The 20,421-nt window shown below is 41.5% G+C and overlaps 1 protein-coding gene and 1 long non-coding RNA gene across 4 annotated transcripts in view; one reads left to right on the top strand and one right to left on the bottom strand.

Annotated features, from left to right (window-relative positions):
* Positions 1-6,149: 6,149 nt before the first annotated feature.
* Positions 6,150-12,719, bottom strand: LOC126937729 (uncharacterized). Of its 2 annotated transcripts, none has more exons than XR_007719832.1 (2): positions 12,693-12,719; positions 6,150-8,340 (listed from the first exon to the last, which is right to left on the bottom strand). It is a non-coding gene; the product is annotated as an uncharacterized LOC126937729 (long non-coding RNA). The 2 variants fall into 2 exon arrangements; XR_007719831.1 differs by lacking the exon at positions 12,693-12,719 and adding an exon at positions 12,552-12,686.
* A 38-nt stretch (positions 12,720-12,757) lies between these two features.
* UBQLN1 (ubiquilin 1) overlaps positions 12,758-20,421 on the top strand; it is a 47,979-nt gene continuing 40,315 nt past the window's right edge. For both annotated transcript variants that reach the window (XM_050761403.1, XM_050761402.1), the window contains exon 1: positions 12,758-13,502. In XM_050761403.1, coding sequence (XP_050617360.1) covers positions 13,323-13,502 — 180 coding nt within the window. In that variant the 5' untranslated portion in view covers positions 12,758-13,322. The remainder of the gene's footprint in view (positions 13,503-20,421) is intronic.

Genomic DNA, 20,421 nt, shown 5'->3' with positions numbered 1-20,421 from the left:
TTTCACGTTATAGTGTAACTGGTCCAGTCTAATCAGCTGACTTTAGCCACACTGCTGTGGTCCTTGAAACTAATTTACATCATGCCTTTGAGTTTCTGGACCATTTGCAATCTAGTACTGCTGTGCCTTTTATGGCAAAAGCCACTCAGTGGGCTAACAATCAAGATACTTAATGGACCTTCCATGCTCCCACTATCCACAGGCATTTGGTATTGGTGAGCATTGGAACAGTTACCTCAAAAATTAACTCAAAAAGATCTCTCACTCTCTCTCTCACATTTCTTCTTAGTCCACACATTCTGGTACTAGGTATTTTGGTCACTGAATCGGGCTGTCCCCAGAAAGGGATCATCTTTTCTTGGCCACTTCCTAGATAATGATCAGGACAAAAGGGATGGGATTGGGTGGGGCATGTGTTGCTTATAAATCTGCCTTGAAAATTCAGAATTCCACCCTGGGAATTCCTGGGCATCATGCTTCTCTCTTTCCCCTAATGGCAATCACAGGCTGACCCAGTTGGTACACCCTCTGGGTGGCGGCCAGCCAAAAGGGAGCCTAAGGGATTTAATTCTGGTTCAGCTACTTAGCTCTTGTTTAACAAGGTCCCAGGTCATAAGGATAATGACCACGTGGTTGGAAACATTGCTCCCTATAGTAACCCATGTGGACCAAAATGGGGGACACAATGGGACTCTATATGTTTTAGAAAAATGTCCTTTTGTTGTTGTTGTTGTTACACTTTACCTTTCTGGATACAAGGTCTGCGTGTGAGAAGGAAATTATTTGAAAAAAAAGGTGAAATCCAGTGTGTCTGGAATGAGATACACTGATTTTTTTTTTTTTTTTTTTTTTTTTTTTTTTTTGAGATGGTGTCTTGCTCTGTCTCTCAGGCTGGAGTGCAGTGGTGCAATCTCGGCTCACTGAAAGCTCCACCTCCCAGGTTCAAGCGATTCTCCTGCCTCAGCCTCCTGAGTAGCTGGGATTACAGGCATGTGCCACCACACCCAGCTAATTTTGTGTGTGTGTGTGTATGTGTGTGTGTTTTAATAGAGACGGAATTTCACCATGTTGGTCAGGCTGGTCTCAAACTTCTGACCTCAAATGATCCGCCTGCCTCAGTCTCCCGAACTGCTGGGATTACAGGCATGAGCCACCGCACCCGGCGTGGTGGTGGAGGAGGTAGATTAAACAACCCCAGCACTAGGAGAAGGAACATCTTAGAGTTTGGGAGGCATAGGAAAGGTAGAAACATCAATGATCTATCTTTCAGAGCCATCACTGGATCTTTACTCATGAAGGAAAATACTCTGGTGAGGCTCTCCTGAACGAGCAAACACTTTGAATATAACTGACTACTGTGTCTGCCACATCCTGCCAGACAGCTCTGACTGCAGTTGATTGCCATACTCCTTCACCTTTAATAAGAAAACTACTGAAAAGAGCAGAGAATGGCCCAGCTCCTGTATCTCTCATGCAAAACATCTGTCGACATCTCTGGATATCTTTCCCACTCCTGTTCCTGTAAACTTTGCTAGTCATTCTATAGAGTAGATGAATACCACCTGGCTGGTGGCAAGGACAAATAGAATGGCATGGACTGAAGGCCCTCAGGCAGTCCCTCCATAAATAAAAACTAGGCTTAGTTATTCAAACTGTACTGGGAATCCTAAGGCCCACCAACCATCTGGGAGGCCCTAATGCGAATCACATGTTGGGGGCTCTGATAATTATAAACAATGTTTTCTTTCCAGGTGCACAATGTATACTCCCAGGATTGATTATTATTATTATTATTTTTTAGACAGTTTCACTCTGTCGCCCAGGCTGGAGTGCAGTGGTGCGATCTTGGCTCACTGCAACCTTTGTCTCCTGGGTTCAAGTGACTCTCCTGCCTCAGCCTCCAGAGTAGCTGGGACTACAGGCGCACACCACCACACCCAGCTAATTTTTGTGTTTTTAGTAAAGACAAGGTTTCATCATGTTGCAGGCTGCTCTTGAACTCCCGACCTCAAGTGATCCGCCTGCCTCATGAATTTCTTATGTAGAAGTCAGCCAGTAACTTGCCTTATCTTAAAAACACCTTACAGACTGGGTGCAGTGGCTCGCGCCTGTAATCCCAGCACTTTGGGAGGCTGAGGCAGACAGATCACTCGAGGTCGGGAGTTTGAGACCAGCCTGGCTAACATGGTGAAACCCCATCTCTACTAAAAATACAAAAATTCGCAGGGCGTGATGGCATGGGCCTCTAGTACCAGCTACTCAGGAGGCTGAGGCAGGAAAATTGCTTGAACCTAAGAGGTGGAGGTTGCAGTGAGCCGAGATTGTACTGCCACACTCCAACCTGGGTGACACATTAAGACTCCATCTCAAAACAAAACAAAACCCCAAAACACCTTACAGTGACTTACACTGTAGAGGTGGTCATAAGAAAGCTTCCAGTGTTTCAGGAAACACCATCAGTAGATAACTGGGAGAACTGTGCAAATGAGGCTATTCTAGATTACTTAGAAGATTTTTCTCAGAGGGATAACTGACTTGCTATGTATATATGCACCTGTGCCAGTTACTCTTACAATGTGAGCCAGCCAATTAAAAGAATGAAACAAAATTTTTCCTAACTTCAGCTGAAATGATCAGTGGTATCATATTGGCTCTGGAAGGGATTCAAATCCGCCTCACTTCACTGCTTAGGGTTGTTGATTGATGTAATTGTCCTAGATTTCCTCCTTACAGGCCATGATGAAATATGTGCAAATGCTAATACATCTTGCTGTACTTGGATATATTCCTTGGGCCAAGTGGAAAAAATCAATACACAATGCCAAGGAGGCAGCCAAAGTAGACCCTAAAGCTTTATGAGATTTGTTCAGCTGATTGGGCCTGGAACGCTGGAAAACATGGTTATTAATATTGCAGGTTGGCCTTATCTTGCTACCAGTAGTCTTGTTGACAAGTCTTATTAATGCTGTATGAAACAAATTGAATAGATTTGGTCCCAGCCTCTGGTGAAGATTCATCAGAGTGACTATCAGTGTGGCAACTCATGGGAAAGTTTGCCAGAAGTCAAGAAAGTACAGAAACAAGGGGTGGATGTCGAAAGACAATTCTTTATAGGTCTTTCATGATTCTGCACATCTGATGAATAGAGGCACTGCCTGGCTATAGTGGATAGAACAATGGCTGCCCAAAGATGTCCACATTTTAATCTGCAGAACCTTTGAGACTGGGCACAGTGGCAAAGGCCTATTATCTTAGCAATTTAGGAGAGTTAGGTGGGAGGATCACTTGAGCCCAGGATTTTGGGACCATCTTGTGAAACAGAGAGAGAATGCATCTCTCTCTCTCTATATATATAAAAAGATTAGCTAGGCATGGTGGTGTGTACCTGTAATCCCAGCTACTGGGGAGGCTGAGATGGGAGGACTGCTTGAGCCTAGGAGGTTTTGGCTGCAGTGAGCTGTGATCATGCCATTGCATTCCAGCCTGGGTGACTGAGTGAGATTCTATCTCTTAAAAAAAAAAAAAAAAGAAAAAAAAAAAAAAAAGAAAAAAAAAAACCTGGCTGGACACGGTGGCTCACGCCTGTAATCCCAGCACTTTGGGAGGCTGAGGCAGGCAGATCACGAGTTCAGGAGATCGAGACCATCCTGGCTAACACGGTGAAACTCCGTCTATACTAAAAAGACAAAAAATTAACTGGGCGTGGTGGCGGGCACCTGTAGTCCCAACTACTTGGGAGGCTGAGGCAGGAGAATGGCGTGAACCCAGGAGGCGGAGCTTGCAGTGAGCCGAGATCACACCACTGCACTCCAGCCTGGGTGACAGAGTGAGACTCCCCCTCAAAAAAAAAAACCAAAAGAAAAAAGAAAAAAGTAACCTTTGAAAATATGTTACCTTACATGCAAAAGTGACTCTGCATGGTGTAATTAAGAATACTAAGATGGGAAGAGAATCTTGGATTATCTGAGTGGGCCAACATCATCACAAAGATCCTTATGAAGGAAAGAGGGAGGCAGAGAGTCAGAGGAGATGTGACAATGAAAGTAGAGGTTGGAGTGATGTGGCCACAAGTCAAGGAATGTGGGCATCTTCTAGAAACTGGAAAAGGCAATGTAGTCTCCCTTACAGCTTCTAGAAGAAACACAGACTTTGATTTTAGCCTTTTCAGATCAATTTTGGACTTGTGATCTCCAGAACTGTAAGTTAATAAATCTCTGTTGTTTTAAGCCACGAAGTACATGGTAATTTGTTACAACAGCAATAGCAAACTAATACATTGTCTTTCTTCTGGACAATTGTCTTTTCTTTTCTTTCTTTCTTTTTTTTTTTTGAGATAGGGTCTTGCTCTATGGCCCAGGCTGGAGTGCAGTGGCACAATCTCAGCTCACTGCAGCCTCAACCTCTGGGTGCAAACAATCCTCCCATCTCAGCCTCCTGAGTAGCTGGGACAACAGGTGTGTGCCACCACACCCGGCTAACTTTTGCATTTTATATAGAGATGGGGTTTTGCCACATTGCCCAGGCTGGTCTTGGTCTCCTGAGCTCAAGCAATCTGCCCGCTTCAGCCTCCCAAAGTGCTGGGATTATAGGCATGAGCCACCAAACCTGGCCTGGACTGTTTTTTCAAGGGTATTTCTATAGTGAACAGTCTTAGAAGATAAAGTATCTTCCTACAGAGCAAACGGAAGTCATGCTTACTGCCCATTATAAAAGATTTGGGTTCCCATGTTTGGATTTCCTCTCCTATAATGCAAACCATTGTGTGTACAGGTGTCACCTAGCTCTCTTTGTATCACCCTGTGGAAATTAGGGCTTGGGTAACTGATGCAAGAAAATGCTGACACAGTGGCCACTGATAATGGCTGTGAGTAACAAAGACCTTTGTTTCTCATGTAGGAGTCTTGTGTTTTCTGCTAGTATTCATGAAACTGATAGCTTGTAAGTAGGGACTCAGATCCTTCACAGTTATTTGACAGATTATAGAACAACTTGGATAAGCCACAGGTTCTGCCTTGACCTTTCAACTCATTGACCATTCTCAAATGGGAAAAAGGCTGTAAGAATTATTCAAGTGCAATGAATGATGGGAAGACAATACTTTCTTTTTTAAACACCTCTCAGCTTCCAGAAGCATTATATTTTGTCCCCCAGAAGCATTAGTATCCTCTGGAATTCTTGGATGATTGGTATCATACTTCTTACTGCAGATTTTGAAAATTTCGAACCACTTTTTCCTGTCCTCAGTAATCACCTAAAATTTCCCCATGGCTCATTTGCTTAGTTTATACATGATGGCAGACTCTCCACATAAGGTAACCTCCTAAGGTCAAGAAACACATTCCAAATATGTTTGTTTTGAATACATTTGTCCACAGAAATCACCAGGCTTAGAGTTTTACACAAAATAAGACCAAGCCTGAGTCTACTTACCAAAATATATATCCTTCTATTCATATGTTTCCAGGAGAACCAGTCTTAACACTTCTGCAAAATATTCAATGCTTGCCTTAGGGACTGTGTCTTAGGTTATCAGCAGTAACCTGTTTGTAAGAGAGGTCAAAGGAGAATAGTCTTCAAATATTTTCAGGCATTTTCATAATACCTGAGTAAATTCCAGACTCTTGATAAGGGGTGAGTAGGTGAGATGCAGTAACTGAGATTAAGTTTATAATGGAATCCTGGCAATACTTACCATCTACTGGGAAAAATTCGCAATGAAGTTTGTCTTGGGTATTCTAATAGACTCAGAATTAAAAAGACTTCGTAGTGAAATATCATTCTTTTGATACTTGGTAACATTTGCTACTCCACTTTGTAAGGGGAAATAAGAGGAAAGATGCAGATGGTAAGGATGATTTCACCAGCTCTCTGTACAGCATTGGTTCTCAACCAGGGGCAATTTTGCCTCCCATGTGACATCTGGCACAGTCTAGAGACATTTTCTATCGTCATGACGGGGGTAGGGTGGGACTGCTACTGACATCTAGTGAGTAGGGATTCTGCTAAACATCCTACAATGCACGGAAAAGCCCCCCACAACATAAAATTATCTGACCCCAAATGTCAATAGTATCAAGGTTGAAAAACCCTGTAATACAGGAAAGATTAAAAATAGTGAGACTGGTGATAGAATAGTTCTCTATCTTGACTGCAGTGATGGTAACACAAATTTATGTATGGAATTTTGCATAGAGCTACATGCATACACACATGTGTGCAAATAAATGCAGGTAAAAAAATGATAAAAACCAGTAAGGTCTGTAGTCAACATGTCAATTTCCTAATTTTGATATTATGCAACAATATCAAATGCTACCACTGGGGGAAGCAAGGGTACACAGAACTCTGTTCTATTTTTGCAACTTCCTATAATTACTTCAAAATAAAAAGCGAAAAAATGAATAGAGCCCCAGCTGTATTCTTCAAAGAGGCTCTCTTTACCTTTTGCCGCTGCCAGTGCCCCCTTTGCTTCTGTGTGTTATGCAGTGCTTGGTACAGCACCAAGAAAACTGTGGGATCCTACTTAGCACCTTTTATCCAAAGTTTGTAGTGGCTGTACATGTATTAGGTTGGTGCAAAAGTAACTGCAGTTTTGTCATTAAAATATGGCAAAAACTGCAGTTACTTCTGTACCAACCTAATATTTGCACCTTCTACCCAGTGTCTAAAGTTTTAGTTGGCAAATTAGTAAACACCCATCTTTACCACCACCTCTTCTCCAGCCCGAAGACTCAGAAACAACTGGAACACTTTATTTCCTTTGATTTCGAAGTAGCCCTAGAGATATTCATGAAATATTCCAATTGTTCCTAGGCTATGGACCCACTTTGGGACTGGTGTTCTAGGAGAGGTTCTATTTCCCATTATGAACTCTTTCTCAAGACATTGTCCCTCTCAACATGCTTAAAATCATATCCATTCCTTAAGGGCTGGCTCAAAATCATTTCCTTCAAAAGCCTCTGACTTGTCCACATTCCCCTGCCCCAATGTTTCCTTTCTCTGAACTTCTATTGTAAAGCAAGTAAGTTCTAAGGCATGTATCTATACATCTATCTTCCTTTGAATTAATCATCTATGTCACTACACTATAAACTTCAGGAGAGACAAAGGAGTATAACATATGATCTACTGCTCTAAAGGAGTTTCCTCTCTGGTGGGAAACATGATGGTTCAACAATTCAGTTCAACGATAAATGCTCTCATGCCAAGAAATTACACTGGGCACTGTGTGGTATTAGCTTGGTGCAAGAGTAATTGTGGTTTTGGACTGTGAATTTTAAATCATTGTAACTAGGCTCAAACGCATCTTACTAATCAAAATAGGAACGATTACAATCAATACATTTTTGCCAATGAGAAATAAGTTTGTTTATTCCTGTAGCATAAAAATCCATGCTTCGGGATTCAACCAACTCTTGGAAAGCATGTTCTGCATCCTGCTGACTGTGGAAGCGTTTTTCCTGCAAAAAGTTGTCAAGATGCTTGAAGAAGGTGGTAGTCGTTCGGAGAGAGGTGAGGTGAATATGGAGGATGAGGCAAAATTTTGTAGCCCAATTCATTCAACTTCCCAAGTGCTGGTTGTGCAGTGTGTGGTCGGGCACTGTCGTGGAGAATTGGGCTCTTTCTGTTGACCAATGCCAGCTGCAGGCATTGCAGTCTTTGGTGCATCTCATTGATTTGCTGAGCATACTTCTCAGATGTAAGGGTTTCACCAGGATTCAGAAAGCTGTAGTGGATCAGAACAGCAGCAGACCACCAAACAGTGCCCATGACCTTTTTCTGGTGCAAGTCTGGCTTTGGGAAATGCTTTGGAGCTTCCTGGTCCAACCACTGAGCTGGCTGTCACTGGCTGTCATATAAAATCCACTTGTAGTGGCACATCACAATCCAATTGAGAAATGGTTCATTGTTGTTATGTAAAATAAGAGAAGATGACTCTTCACAACCACAGTTTTTTTGATTTTTGCTTAGTTCACGAGGCACTCACTTACCAAGCTTTTTCACCTTTCCAATTTGCTTCATATGCCGAACGACTGTAGAATGGTCAATGCTGAGTTCGGCAACTTCTTGTGTAGTTATAAGAGGATCAGCTTCAATGATTGCTCTCAATTGGTCATTGTCAACTTTTGATGGCCAGCCACTATGCTACTTATGTTCAAGGCTCTCCTCTCCTTTGCGAAACTTCTTGAACCACCACTGCACTACTGTGTGTTCGTTAGCAGTTCTTGGGCCAGATGCGTTGTTGATGCTGCGAGATGTCTCCGCGGCTTTACAACCCATTTTGAACTCGAATAAGAAAATTGCTCGAATTTGCTTTTTGTCTAACATCATTTCCACAGTCTTAAAATAAATATAAAACAAACAGCAATGTCATTAGCAAAAAAAAAAAAAAAAAAAAGAAATGCACATTAAAATGATGTATAACATAACCACATTTATTTAAGAATGTATTTCAATGTCAAACAAATTCCAGCAATGCATAAACCACAATTACTTTTGTACTGACCAGCAGTCCCCCAACCTTTTTAGCACCAGGGACCAGTTTTGTGGAAGAAAATTTTTCCATGGACTGGGGGTCAGGGGCAGATGGTTTGGAATGAAACTCTTCCATCTCAGATCATCAGGCATTAGATTCTCTTAAGGAGCACACAACCTAGATCCCTCACATGCCCAGTTCACAATAGGGATCACGCTCCTATGAGAATCTAATGCCGCTGCTGCTGCTGATCTGACAGGAGGTGGAGCTCAGGCAGTAATGCTTGTTTGCCTGTCACTCACCACCTCCTGCTGTGTAGCCCAGTTCATAACAGGCCACAGACTGGTACTGGTCCATGGCCCAGGGGTTGGGGACCTCTGGTATAAATAATGATTAAAACTTGATCCCTGTTTTCAAGGCCTTTATCTAATAAAGGAGATATACACAGACATGTGATACAAGACAGAATTTGGTAAGTGACATCAAGAAGGTAATAAAGCTATATGGGAGTATAGAGGATTTAAAGACTATTTTGGATCAAAAAAGGGTTATTAGGGAATGTCACATTTGAGTCTTGCAGGATGGGTAAAATGATGGGGTCAAAGTATGGGGGAAGAATTTCTACTTGCAGTTGAAGCTGGAAAGTGCAAGACATGCTTGGAGAGCTTAGCTGACCACTTTGGTTGAGGATATGATATAAGTGAAGAGCAAGGTCTTTGGGTTACAGTAGACCATGGACACCATGCCACAAAATTTAGACAGTACTCTTAACACTTTGGTGACAGTGACTGGAAGTTTTCAAGCAGGTGTCATAATCAAAGCTTCGTTCTAGGATAACATATGGCATCACTGGAAAATAAGAGTTGAGGATGGAGACTTTAGATTGAGGCAGAGGAATCTGTAGGAGGTTATTGCTGTAATCTAGGCCAGAGCTAATGAGGATGTAAATTAGACTGGTAGCGGGAGAAAGTTTTAGATGATAGAAGCTGTGCTACAAATGATGAATGGTCAAGTGAAATGTGCAGGTAATTATGACGGAAGGTCTGATTCTGTAGGCTTGGGTATTCAAGGAGTTTCAGAAAGCAGGTAGCAATAATGGGTACAAGGAGGTGGGTGTAATGACTTGAAGGAATGATCAGAAGAAAGAAAAGTATAACGTACAAGTGTTTCTAGAGATGGTAATAAAGGTATTTGACTGGAATGGGGTGTATACATTGAGAGCAACAGGAGTCAACACTAGGAGTTAGCTGTGGAAGGTCTAGTTAAGAAGCTTTGGGCTGGGCGCAGTGGCTCACACCTGTAATCCCAGCACTTTGGGAGGCTGAGGTGGGTGGATCATCTGAGGTCAGGAGTTTAAGAGCAGCCTGGCCAACATGGTCAAATTCTGTTTCTGCTAAAAATACAAAAATTAGCTGGGCTTGGTAGCGCACGCCTGTAATCCCAGCTACTCAGGAGACTGAGGCAGGAGAATCACTTGAACCCAGGAGGTGGAGGTTGCAGTGAGCCAAGATCATGCCATTGCAATCCAGCCTGGGCGACAGAGCGAAACTGTCTCAAAAAAAAAAAAAAAAAAAAAAAAGAAAAAGCTTTGGTTTTATTTTCTAGGCAGTGGGAAACTTATGATAGATTTTTGAGTAGGGTAGTAACATGATGAAGGCATGTTATTTCTAGCACTTATATGACATATGTAGTACCTCGTATTAAAGGTATGTTCCTGGACACAAGATTAGAGGATTAACGTTTGTTAGAGGATACTCAGTGAATTCTTATTGATTGACTGAATCATTTTGTCAAAAAAGAATTATTCCATCATGTGAATAATAACCTTCTATCAATATACTTGAACTCTGAATAATGGATTTTCTCAAAATGGGACTTCTTCAGTTGCAGCTGGCTCATACTGGCTTGTGAGGGCTTACTGGTAAAATTTCACATGTTTTGTGAGGAAGGTGATCTCAAGTTGGTAACCATTTGCAAGATTTACATCAAGGAAATTGGCAAATGTAATAAATCAAAGTTTATTTTCAGGAGGACTGGTTATTAGTCATTTACCAGCACATCACTGCCAATTTCCCTCCCATCCCTTACGCCCACCATCCAACTATCACTTCAAGTTTTTTGACAGCAGAAACTGAGTCTTATTATTCTTGTATGCTCAGTACAGTATTATACAGTATTAGGGCATTAATTGTGATAAAATATACTCTTAAAATTTTATCCAGACCATTTAACAAACAAAAACCATTCAGAAGAAAATGCCGCGGGCGCGGTGGCTCACGCCTGTAATCCCAGCTCTCAGGGAGGCAGAGGCGGGAGGAGAGCTTGAGCCCAGGAGTTCGAGACCTGCCTGGGTAATATAGCGAGACCCCGAAAAAAAAAAAAAAAAAAGACAGAAGAAAATGCCACAAATAAACATCTAGACCTGGGGTTGGCAAACTATCTTCTGTGGGCCAAATCAGATCTTATGTCTGTTTTTATCTTGCAAGTAGAGTTTTTAGTAAACACGCTGTGATTATTCACGTATGTATTGTCAACGGTTACTCTGTGATACAAGGACATAGCTTAGTGTTTTAGACTGAGATCCTGTGGCCCACAAAGCCTAAAATATTAGGTTGGTGCATAAATAATTGCGGTTTTTGCTTTTTTTTTTTTTTTTTTTTGGCACCAGCCTAATATTTACTATCCAGCCCTCCCAGAAAGTTGACTAATCTCTGATTTACACCATGGTCCCCACCACCTCCAATGTCTCTTACAGGTCAGGATTATATCAAAAAAGTGCCCTAACAATGGATAACTATACAGTATTTTCTTACAGGTAAATCTTATTACCTTATAATGTCACACACATCAAACATTTTTAGACAATGTAGACACAGATAATTGCAAAGTCCATAAATGCATGGAGACACACACACACACACACACACACACACGGTATTTGCTGGAGAATCAAGAGAAAAACCGTCAAGTCTTCCTGGAGCATGTGATATAGGATGCATAGAAGTTAGACAGGTGAAGGCAAGGAGAAAGTCATTCTAGGTAGAGGAAGGCAGCTTAGGCAAAGCGTGCAGGTAAGACACAGCATGACAGGGAAAAACAGGTAATGAGGAGCTAATGAAGTTGAGGAGAAATTTTATTTAGACATATGGAAGAAATTCCAAATGATTGATTGTCCAGTTGTGGCACTTTCTATCTTGAGAAGCAGTGATTACCTCACACCTAGACATAACCAAGTAGTCATCCTTCATTAAGCAGAAGGCCTTGTTATTGAGCCACGCTGCCAGAAATTTAGGTGGTATCAAATGATGTCTATCCTGAAATCGATACCCTCAGAATTCTCTTAGACCCAGATTCCATATAGCTCTGCTAAAAAGTCGTGTTTATGTAACAGTATTTATTCTGAGAACAGGGTTGGACGGCTTAGGAGCAGAAATGCAAAATGTATCTTTGCGGATTTGGGTCACCATGGGCTGTCAGGATTTAAATTGTGCAACACTGATTAATATAGTTAATGTGCTGGTTTGTACATTCCTTGCAAGTCATCTTTAAAACCAAATGATATAATTTCAAATTCGGATTCTCAGAGATAATTTATTTCTATCTGTATTACACTGAAAATAATTTTGGAACTATCCTTAATGCCACTTAAAGCCTGACATTGAGCAGTAACTTGATAGAATAGAAAGTGAACACCTCAGCTATATTACATTGTCCCAGTTGGGTGGACACTCCTCGGGCACCCTGTTCCGCCCTACACACTGTAGGAAATCGAGTTCACAGAGAATCGGGGGGCGCTCGCGCACAGCTGTCATCGCAGCAGCAGAGGCCACTGTCAATACAGGTCGCCTGATTGATCGTCTGACCAAACAGGGCTAACCCGAGGGCGGTAAATAAGTTCTGGCCACGAAGCAATGACTCCGCGGGATTGCGCAGGGCAGTCACAGGCGTTTACTCCATTTTCTGTTTGTTGTGCTGTGGACCTTTCCGCCATTAACTTATCCCAACTCCCCCGCATAGGGCAATACCAGCCCTCCAAATATGAAACGCTAAGCATATTAAAATAACAACAAAATACCTCGCCGCTATTTTATCACCAGACCCTCCTCCCAGCGGGGAACGCAGAGTAGGCAGAGAGGCAAGGCAGGGCAAGGCGACTGTGACAGCGCGGAGGGCTGAGCATTGCCCAGCCGGGAATGAAGTAAGGTGGAGAGATTACCTGGACCGCGAGCGCGCAGGCGCATCCGCGGTCGCAGGGCCCACTGGTCCCTTTCTAGTAATTTCGCTAACCTTGACGTCATCTCGGTGCGCCGTTACAGCCCTTAACTGGAAACTGCAATTTAGTTTTTGGTGAAGGGAACGGAAAAAAACCATGAACTGAGCTGCCCCGCCCCATTTTACTTTTAGTCCTTCACACTGGCTTCGCCTACACTTTGGGCAATGGAGCGGGAAAGGAAAAGGCACGTAGGCTGAGCTCAAAGCGGCGCCAGCCAGGGATGACTCGGCGACGCCGCCAGGCGCGTTACCCGGCGTGCTCCGCGCGGCGCCGGCGAAGGGACGTGGGGGAAGGGGCAGGGAGGAGGAAGCGGTGGCTGCTGCGGATGTCGATGTGAGCGAGCGGCGCCTGAACACACGGCGACTGCCAAGCGCCTGACCCGGGCCTGCGCCAGAGCCTGCACCGAGCTCCGAGGCCCCACACCCGCTAGGGTGGCCCTGCGCCCGTTGCTAGTGAGGCGGCGTGCTCTGCATTCTTCGCTGTCCAGGCCTGTGGGCTTTGGTGTCTGCTGGCTCCTCCTTGCTCGCCTGCTCACTCCTGCTTGCCTGAGTCACCGCCGCCGCCGCTGCAGCCATGGCCGAGAGTGGTGAAAGCGGCGGTCCTCCGGGCTCCCAGGATAGCGCTGCCGGAGCCGAAGGTGCTGGCGTCCCCGCGGCCGCTGCCTCCGCGGAGCCCAAAATCATGAAAGTCACCGTGAAGACACCGAAGGAAAAGGAGGAATTCGCCGTGCCCGAGAATAGCTCCGTCCAGCAGGTGAGGTCGCCTGGTGCTCGGGCCGGGATGGGGGTGGCGGCAGGACCTCCGCCCGCTGCCCCAAGAGACCTTTTGGGAAGGACCTGGGAGAGGGGTCATCCTCCCAGGTGCCCTCGGCCATTCTCCCGGGCGTCGTCCCAAATTAGATCACACCCAAGTTAGTGGGTTTGCGCTTTGGGACACCGCAGTGGTTTGTGGCGTGGCGGCGCGGCCTGTTTGTGGGACGGGCCGATGCCGCTTTTCTCGGAGCCTTCTTTCCCTGGCATCCGCCGACCCTCAGCCTCCTCCCCCAGTTCCCCGCCCTCCGTCGCCTCCCCTCCAATTCCTCACAAAGGAAAGGGACCCACCGCTAGGCTCCGGGCGGGGTGGAGGCTGGGCGGGGGCGAGGGTTCGCTCTAGCTCAGGCTGCGGTTTTGCTTTATGAATTAAAAAAGGGGTTGGGTGGGATCCTCGTTGTTTTACGTGCCTGCTTGTTAAGATAGGTTTTGGGGTGAGGTGCACGTGTATATTTAGTTCTGCATTTTAACTCCTGAAATCTTTCCCACCTTGCAACCTTTTAAAAAAAATTATGACGTAGAAACCGATTTTAGCTCCATCTTAAGTAATAGTAATAGTACTAGGTTTAAGGAGAAAAGTGAATGACTTTCTTTCATTGATGACTTGCTCTTTCCCTTTTAGTATGTTTATCATCTCTTAGATGCCAGTCATTGGGTAGGTTTTTGTTTGATTTTAGAGAGGCGATAGCGATGTTGATATTAGCTGTTGCAGCCAAATAAAAGAAAATTGGAGTTAATGGAGAATATTACTTAAACTTCGTTCAGGAATACAAATCTTGCAGTTAATTAAGATCCTTGGTGGAATTTAACAAATAATTTTAGTGTATTGTTGAATACGTCGTATTTTCCATGATTATTGACTTAATCTCTGAAGATCGCACACAACGTGAACAGTTTGTGACAGGAAACAATCAACAATTCCTGAAATGTACCTATCAGAGTCCCCAGGGACTGTAGGGGATTGGGATATTGGTTTAGCGAGTTCCAAAGGTAGTGTGTTTTGTGAGGCAGTGAGGTGTGTAACATCGAATGAGAGAAACTTTTACCATCAACGGAATTTATCACTCTTTTTTTTTTTTTTTGGTCTCCTAGTGCCTGTAAAAATGTTCCTTACCGTTTTTGTATTTTCAAGCATACAGACAGTTGAAAGAACTGGGCAGTGGACACACATATGTCCATCATCTACAATTAGCATTTTACAGTATTATAATCGATTATCAAGTCCATTTTATTTTTGGGGAGCAATTCACAGTAAATTGCACGTGTCAGTAGATGACACCAGTACATGTCACTTCAGCATTGTGAACTGATATTTGCCTAAGTTCAGCCTCGTTTTTTACGTTTTTTGACGTAATTTTGACATGCAGTGAAATGCATGCCATTCCATGAGTTTTCACAAATGCTTACACCTGTGTAGCCCAAGCTCTTATCAAGATATAGAACATTGTAATTGACTAGAGAGTTCTTTCTTACCTTTTCCCAAGTCATTTCAGTCACTCGGCCTTTCCATCAACTACCCACTTTTTTTTTTTTTTTTTTTAAATGCCATAAGTTACAGAGTTGCCTGTTTTAGAATTTAACATTAAGTGGGATCCCATACAGTCAATAGTACTGTTTGTATTTTTCTGGGTAAGCCTTTTTTTTCCCCACTCAGCATAATGTTTTTGAGTTTCGTCTTTGTTGCATGTATTAGTAGTTCCTTTCTTTTTATTGGTGTGTAGTTTTCCACTGTATGTATATACCATAATCTATTCACTGTTGAAAGTCACCTGAGCTGTTTCCAGTTAGTTACTGTGAACAGTCTTATACAAGTGTTTTTGTGGACTCTTTTTTCTTTCATGGTTATATACTTAAGACTTGGTTTGAGTAGGTCATAGGGCAATTGTATGTTTTAGTTTTGTGAGAAATTATGTTTTAAAAAATGCTTGTGGGCCCGGCGCGGTGGCTCACACTTGTAATCCCAGCCCTTTGGGAGGCTGAGGCGGGTGGATCGCCTGAGGTTCGAGACTAGCCTAGCCAACGTGGTGAAACCCCGTCTCTACTAAAAATACAAAAATTAACTGGGCATGGCCGCAGGCACCTGTAATCCCAGCTACTCGGGAGGCTGAGGCAGGAGAATCATTGCTTGAACCTGGGAGAGGGAGGTTACAGTGAGCCGAGATGGCACCATTGCCATCCAACCTGGGCAACAAGAGCGAAACTCCATCTCAAAAAAAAAAAAAAAAAGCTTGTGTAGTGCTGGCTTCAGCAGCACATAATACAAAAAAAAAGCTTGTGTCATTTTACCATCCCACCAACGAAGATATATGGGAGTTCCTGTTGCTCCATATCCCTGCTAACATTTTGATCTTGTCAGTCTCTTTAATTTTAGCTATTTTAGTGGGGGTGTAGCCATATTAAGTTTTAAAGTTCAGGTCTGGTTTCTAGGATTCCTGATTCATGCCTCCACCATCCTGGGTGCTTTCAGCATTTTACTGCAGAAGATTAGAAATAGTCAATATTTTATAAATGGAAAAATTCCTTTCAGTTAATATATGATGTTATAGCTCTGAGGATGTTTTTGCTTTTTGTGATGGTAAAATTAAAATTATAAATTCTGTGAACGCTTATATTTTACTCTGCTGTAATCAAATTGTGTGTTTTTTTTTTTCTTTTTCTTTTTTTTTTGAGATGGAGTCTCACTCTGTCACCCCACAGGCTGGAGTGCAATGGCGTGGTGTCGGCTCACTGCTGCCCCCGCTTCCCAGGTTCAAGGATTCTCCCGCCTCAGCTTCCCTAGTGGCTGAGACTACAGGCGCGTGCCACACCACACCCGGCTAATTTTTGTGTTTTTAGTGGAGACAGGTTTCACCTTGTTGGCCAGGCTGGTCTCGAACTCCTGACCTCGTGATCCACCTGCCTCGGCCTCCCAAAGTGCTAGGATTACAGGCATGAACCACGGGGCACCCAGCCCAAAACGAATTGTTAATAGATAAAATTAAAGTCTTTCTGAAGTAGCTTTTCTGATGGCAGTTAATTTTTAAATTCTTGATAATTGTTTTATGTCGAAGCAGAAAATGTGATAAAAGTTGACGCTTACCACCACACCAGAGAACCTGAAGACAAGTTGGGCTTGTATATGCAAGGGAAACAGATACAGGAAAATGTGGAAGAAAAAGAAAGGCAGTTTTCAAATGACCTATTTGTAGAATCTACTTGAAGCACGAAAGATATACCATTTTATAATTTAAAAATTTTAAAGGATTTGATTGAAACTATTTGCTACAGATGAAAGTTTGTCATTAAAAAATACTTAATGACATTAAAATTCCACTGAAAATGTCCAGTTAGAAATTGGGAAATATTTAGTCTTTAAAATTTGTACCTAATTTTGGAAGGTCAGAGGGTAAGCTGAAGACAGACCTCCAGAGGATAATATTGAAGGCTTATGCTCTGTATCAGGCAAATTCCATTTTCTGTAAGTTAAAATTTCTTCCAATAAGTATTTCTATGTAATGTAGATTCCTTAACACATTATACCAAATGATGTTTATGTGAACATGCTGTAATAATTGATTAGATGAAATTATGTTAAACTTCTTGGGTAAATTGTGAAATAAGTTGTAAGATGGTAATTTATTTTCCTATTTTTCCATTGGTTTCTGGTCGTGAGTACCAACAGGCAGAAACAGGATGCCTTAATTTTTTACAGTGCTGTAACATTTGATATTTAGTAATGTTACCTGTTCACAGTTACTAATAAAGCTGAAGCTATTTTCCAATTTAGAGTGAAATTTATTATTCATGGAGCACTCAGAATCAATTGAGTAACATAAGTTTTTACTTACAGGTAGCTAGAATAGGTAGTGAGAATATAAACTGTGCTATGTGTATTCCAAGGTGCTGTCATTATTAGAGATTTTCATAATACAGGTTGAATATCCCTTATGGGAAATGCTTGGGACCAGAAGTGTTTGGGATTTTGGATTTTCTTTTTTTTTTTTTTTTGATTTTGGAATAGTTGTATATACATAATGAGATCTTGGGGATGACAACTAAATATAAACATGAAATTCAGTTATATTTCTTGTGCATTTTATGCACAGTCTGAAGGTAATTTCATATGATATTTTAAATAAATTTGTGAGTGAACCAAACTATACATTGAACCATCAGAAAGCAAAGGTGTTACATATGGTATTTTTCCACATGTGATGTCATAGTGTTAAAAAATTTCAGATTTTGGAGCATTTCAGATTTCATATTTTTGGATTGGGGATGCTCAACCTGTATGTAAGTAAATAGATACAAAAGCATCAATGTGTAGTGGCACAAAGGCCCTGTGTATGAGATTTTTTTTTTGGTTAATTATTCATCATCAGCTATTGAAAAGAGCTTTGAGGATTTCCAAGCATCCACGAGCAAGATAACATCTAGAAGAATGGAGACGTTATATATGTGAGACATTAGTGCAGATAATGGAGGGGAGTTTCCATATAACTTCTAATTAGCTTATTTTGGGATTTCATAGACTATTAGGTTATGTGTAAAAATTTTGAAATACATTTGCTTGAAATGTCCAGGCAGTATATACTCTGGTTTTAGAAAGTGCCTTCTCTCAGTGCAGACTTCTGGGAAAATATTAATATACTTAGACGTAATTTAAACGTACTGAGTCAAATTGAGCCTTTCTTTGATAAGGGAAATTGCCTTAGGGTCATCATCACACACAACATTTAATGTTATACTGTGTAGTGTGGATTTAGAACTATACTGTCCACTTTGATACCATCACCCACATGTGGTTATTAAGTACTTAAAATGTGGTTGGACTGAAGTGAGATGTGTTGTTAAGTGTAAAATTTACACCAGATTTTGAAAATTTGGTATGAACAAAATAACTTAAATATCTTAATGGTTTTGATATATTGTGTGTTGAAATAGTATTTTGCAGATTTCAGTTAAGTAAAAGATCAAACTTAATTTGACCTTTTATTAAAAACTTTTTTTCAGTATGACTTCTTAAAAGTTTAAGATTACTTGTGGCTCATATGTATTTCTACTGGACAACATCTTATCCAGAAGGTTGGATTGAATCAGTATAGTAAGATATCCGATAAAAAGTTTAAGATCATTGTTTTCTTATATGCTTTATTCTAATACTGAACAGCTGAAAAACTCGTTATTTAATGATTCTGATTAACAGAGATTGCTTAGCTTTTTTTAAGAAACAGCATAATTGAAGTATAATTTGCCTACCATACAATTCACCATTTTAAAGTCTGTAATTGATGTAATACCTTCACAGGGTTGTGTAGTCAATTTTAGAACGTTTTTATTACCCTCAAAAGAAACCCTGTACCCTTTAGCAGTTGCCCTTCGTTTCTCCCTGGGCCCCCTAGCCTTAGGCAACTACTGATCTATTTTTTGTCTATAGATTTGCTTGTTCTGGACATTTGTTGTAAGTGGAATCATGTGGTCTTTTGTGATTGGCTTTCACTTAGCATAATGTTTTCAAGGTTCATCCCTGTTTGAAGCATGTGCCGGTACTTCCTTCCTTTTTATTGCCGAATAACATTCCATTGTGTTGCCAACAGCATTCCACATTTTATTTTTCTCTCACGTGGTGGACACTGGGTTGTTTCTACTTTCTGGCTATTATGACTAATGCCTCTGAACACTCATGTATAAGTTTTTGTGAGGACATATGTTTTCATTTTTCTTGGGTGTAGATCTAGGAGTGGAAATTGCTGGGTTAAAGCTGTATGTGGAACTTTATGAGGAGCTGCCAAATTATTTTCCAAGGTGTCTGTACCATTTTACATTTCCACTAGCAATGCATGAGGATTCCAATTACCACATTCTCAATAACACTTGTTACTGTCTTTGTGATTATAACCATCTTACTGGCTATGAAATGGTATCTTACTGTGATTACTTTGCTTTTTATTTTCATTATTATTTTTGCTGGAGGCATTCTGAGGAAAACTGGAAAGCCTGCTAGACAAATTTGCCATTTATTATTTGAGCAGTAGTTCTCAGTGTGGTTTGGGGGGTCCCTATATCCTGTTAAGGGGACCATGAGATGAAACGATTTTCATAGTAATTCTGAGACGTCGTTTTTATTTTTCAGTCTAATTTTCTCAAAACTGGGCAGTGCACTTGGCTAGAGTCTTTAAGGTGTGGAATATGACAACAGATATGTAAATCTAGCTGTCTTCTGTTGTAAGACTAAAGTGATTTCCAAAAATTTAAAATAATGCCACTCTTATCACTGAGAAAATATAGCTATTTTTCATAAGGATGTTATGTATATTAATATATAGTGTATTATTTTTAAATGAATTTATTTTTAAAGATTATTCAGTTTTAATTTCTAATATTATAAATACCAACAACTATAAATAAACAAAACTCTTTGGATTTCTGAAGTTGTAAAATGGTGTCCTGAGAGCAAAAATTTCTGTGGTGGAGTATTTAATAGATTAAGTACGTCCTTAAAATATTGGGTAGTGGCTCCACTAAGTTGCCATTACCTCTTGCCTAGAAACTGCAGTAGCCTAATGGTAAGTTGCCTCACTTTTCTATAACTCTCCTGCCAGCCATTCCAAGAGTGATCTCTGAAAAATGTTAATCAGAGCATGCCACTCTCTGTGTAAAGCTAATGGCTCCCTGTTGGTCTTAGAATATATAATGGGGTAGAGAGGCGCTATGTAACACGGTTCCGTGCCCTCTCCATTTTCTGCAGATGCCTTCTTTCTTTGCTTGCTTGGCTGACTGCATTGACCTTCTAGTTCCTTGACCTGTTAATACTTTTTTCCTGCCTGAGGACTTTTGTACAGTTTGTTCTTGTTACCTAGAATGCAAGAATACTCTTTGCTCAT

Source organism: Macaca thibetana, chromosome 15 (assembly GCF_024542745.1).
Source record: "Macaca thibetana thibetana isolate TM-01 chromosome 15, ASM2454274v1, whole genome shotgun sequence".
In the NCBI taxonomy this organism is placed as follows: domain Eukaryota; kingdom Metazoa; phylum Chordata; class Mammalia; order Primates; family Cercopithecidae; genus Macaca; species Macaca thibetana.
This window is presented reverse-complemented; position numbering and strand designations above follow the sequence as displayed.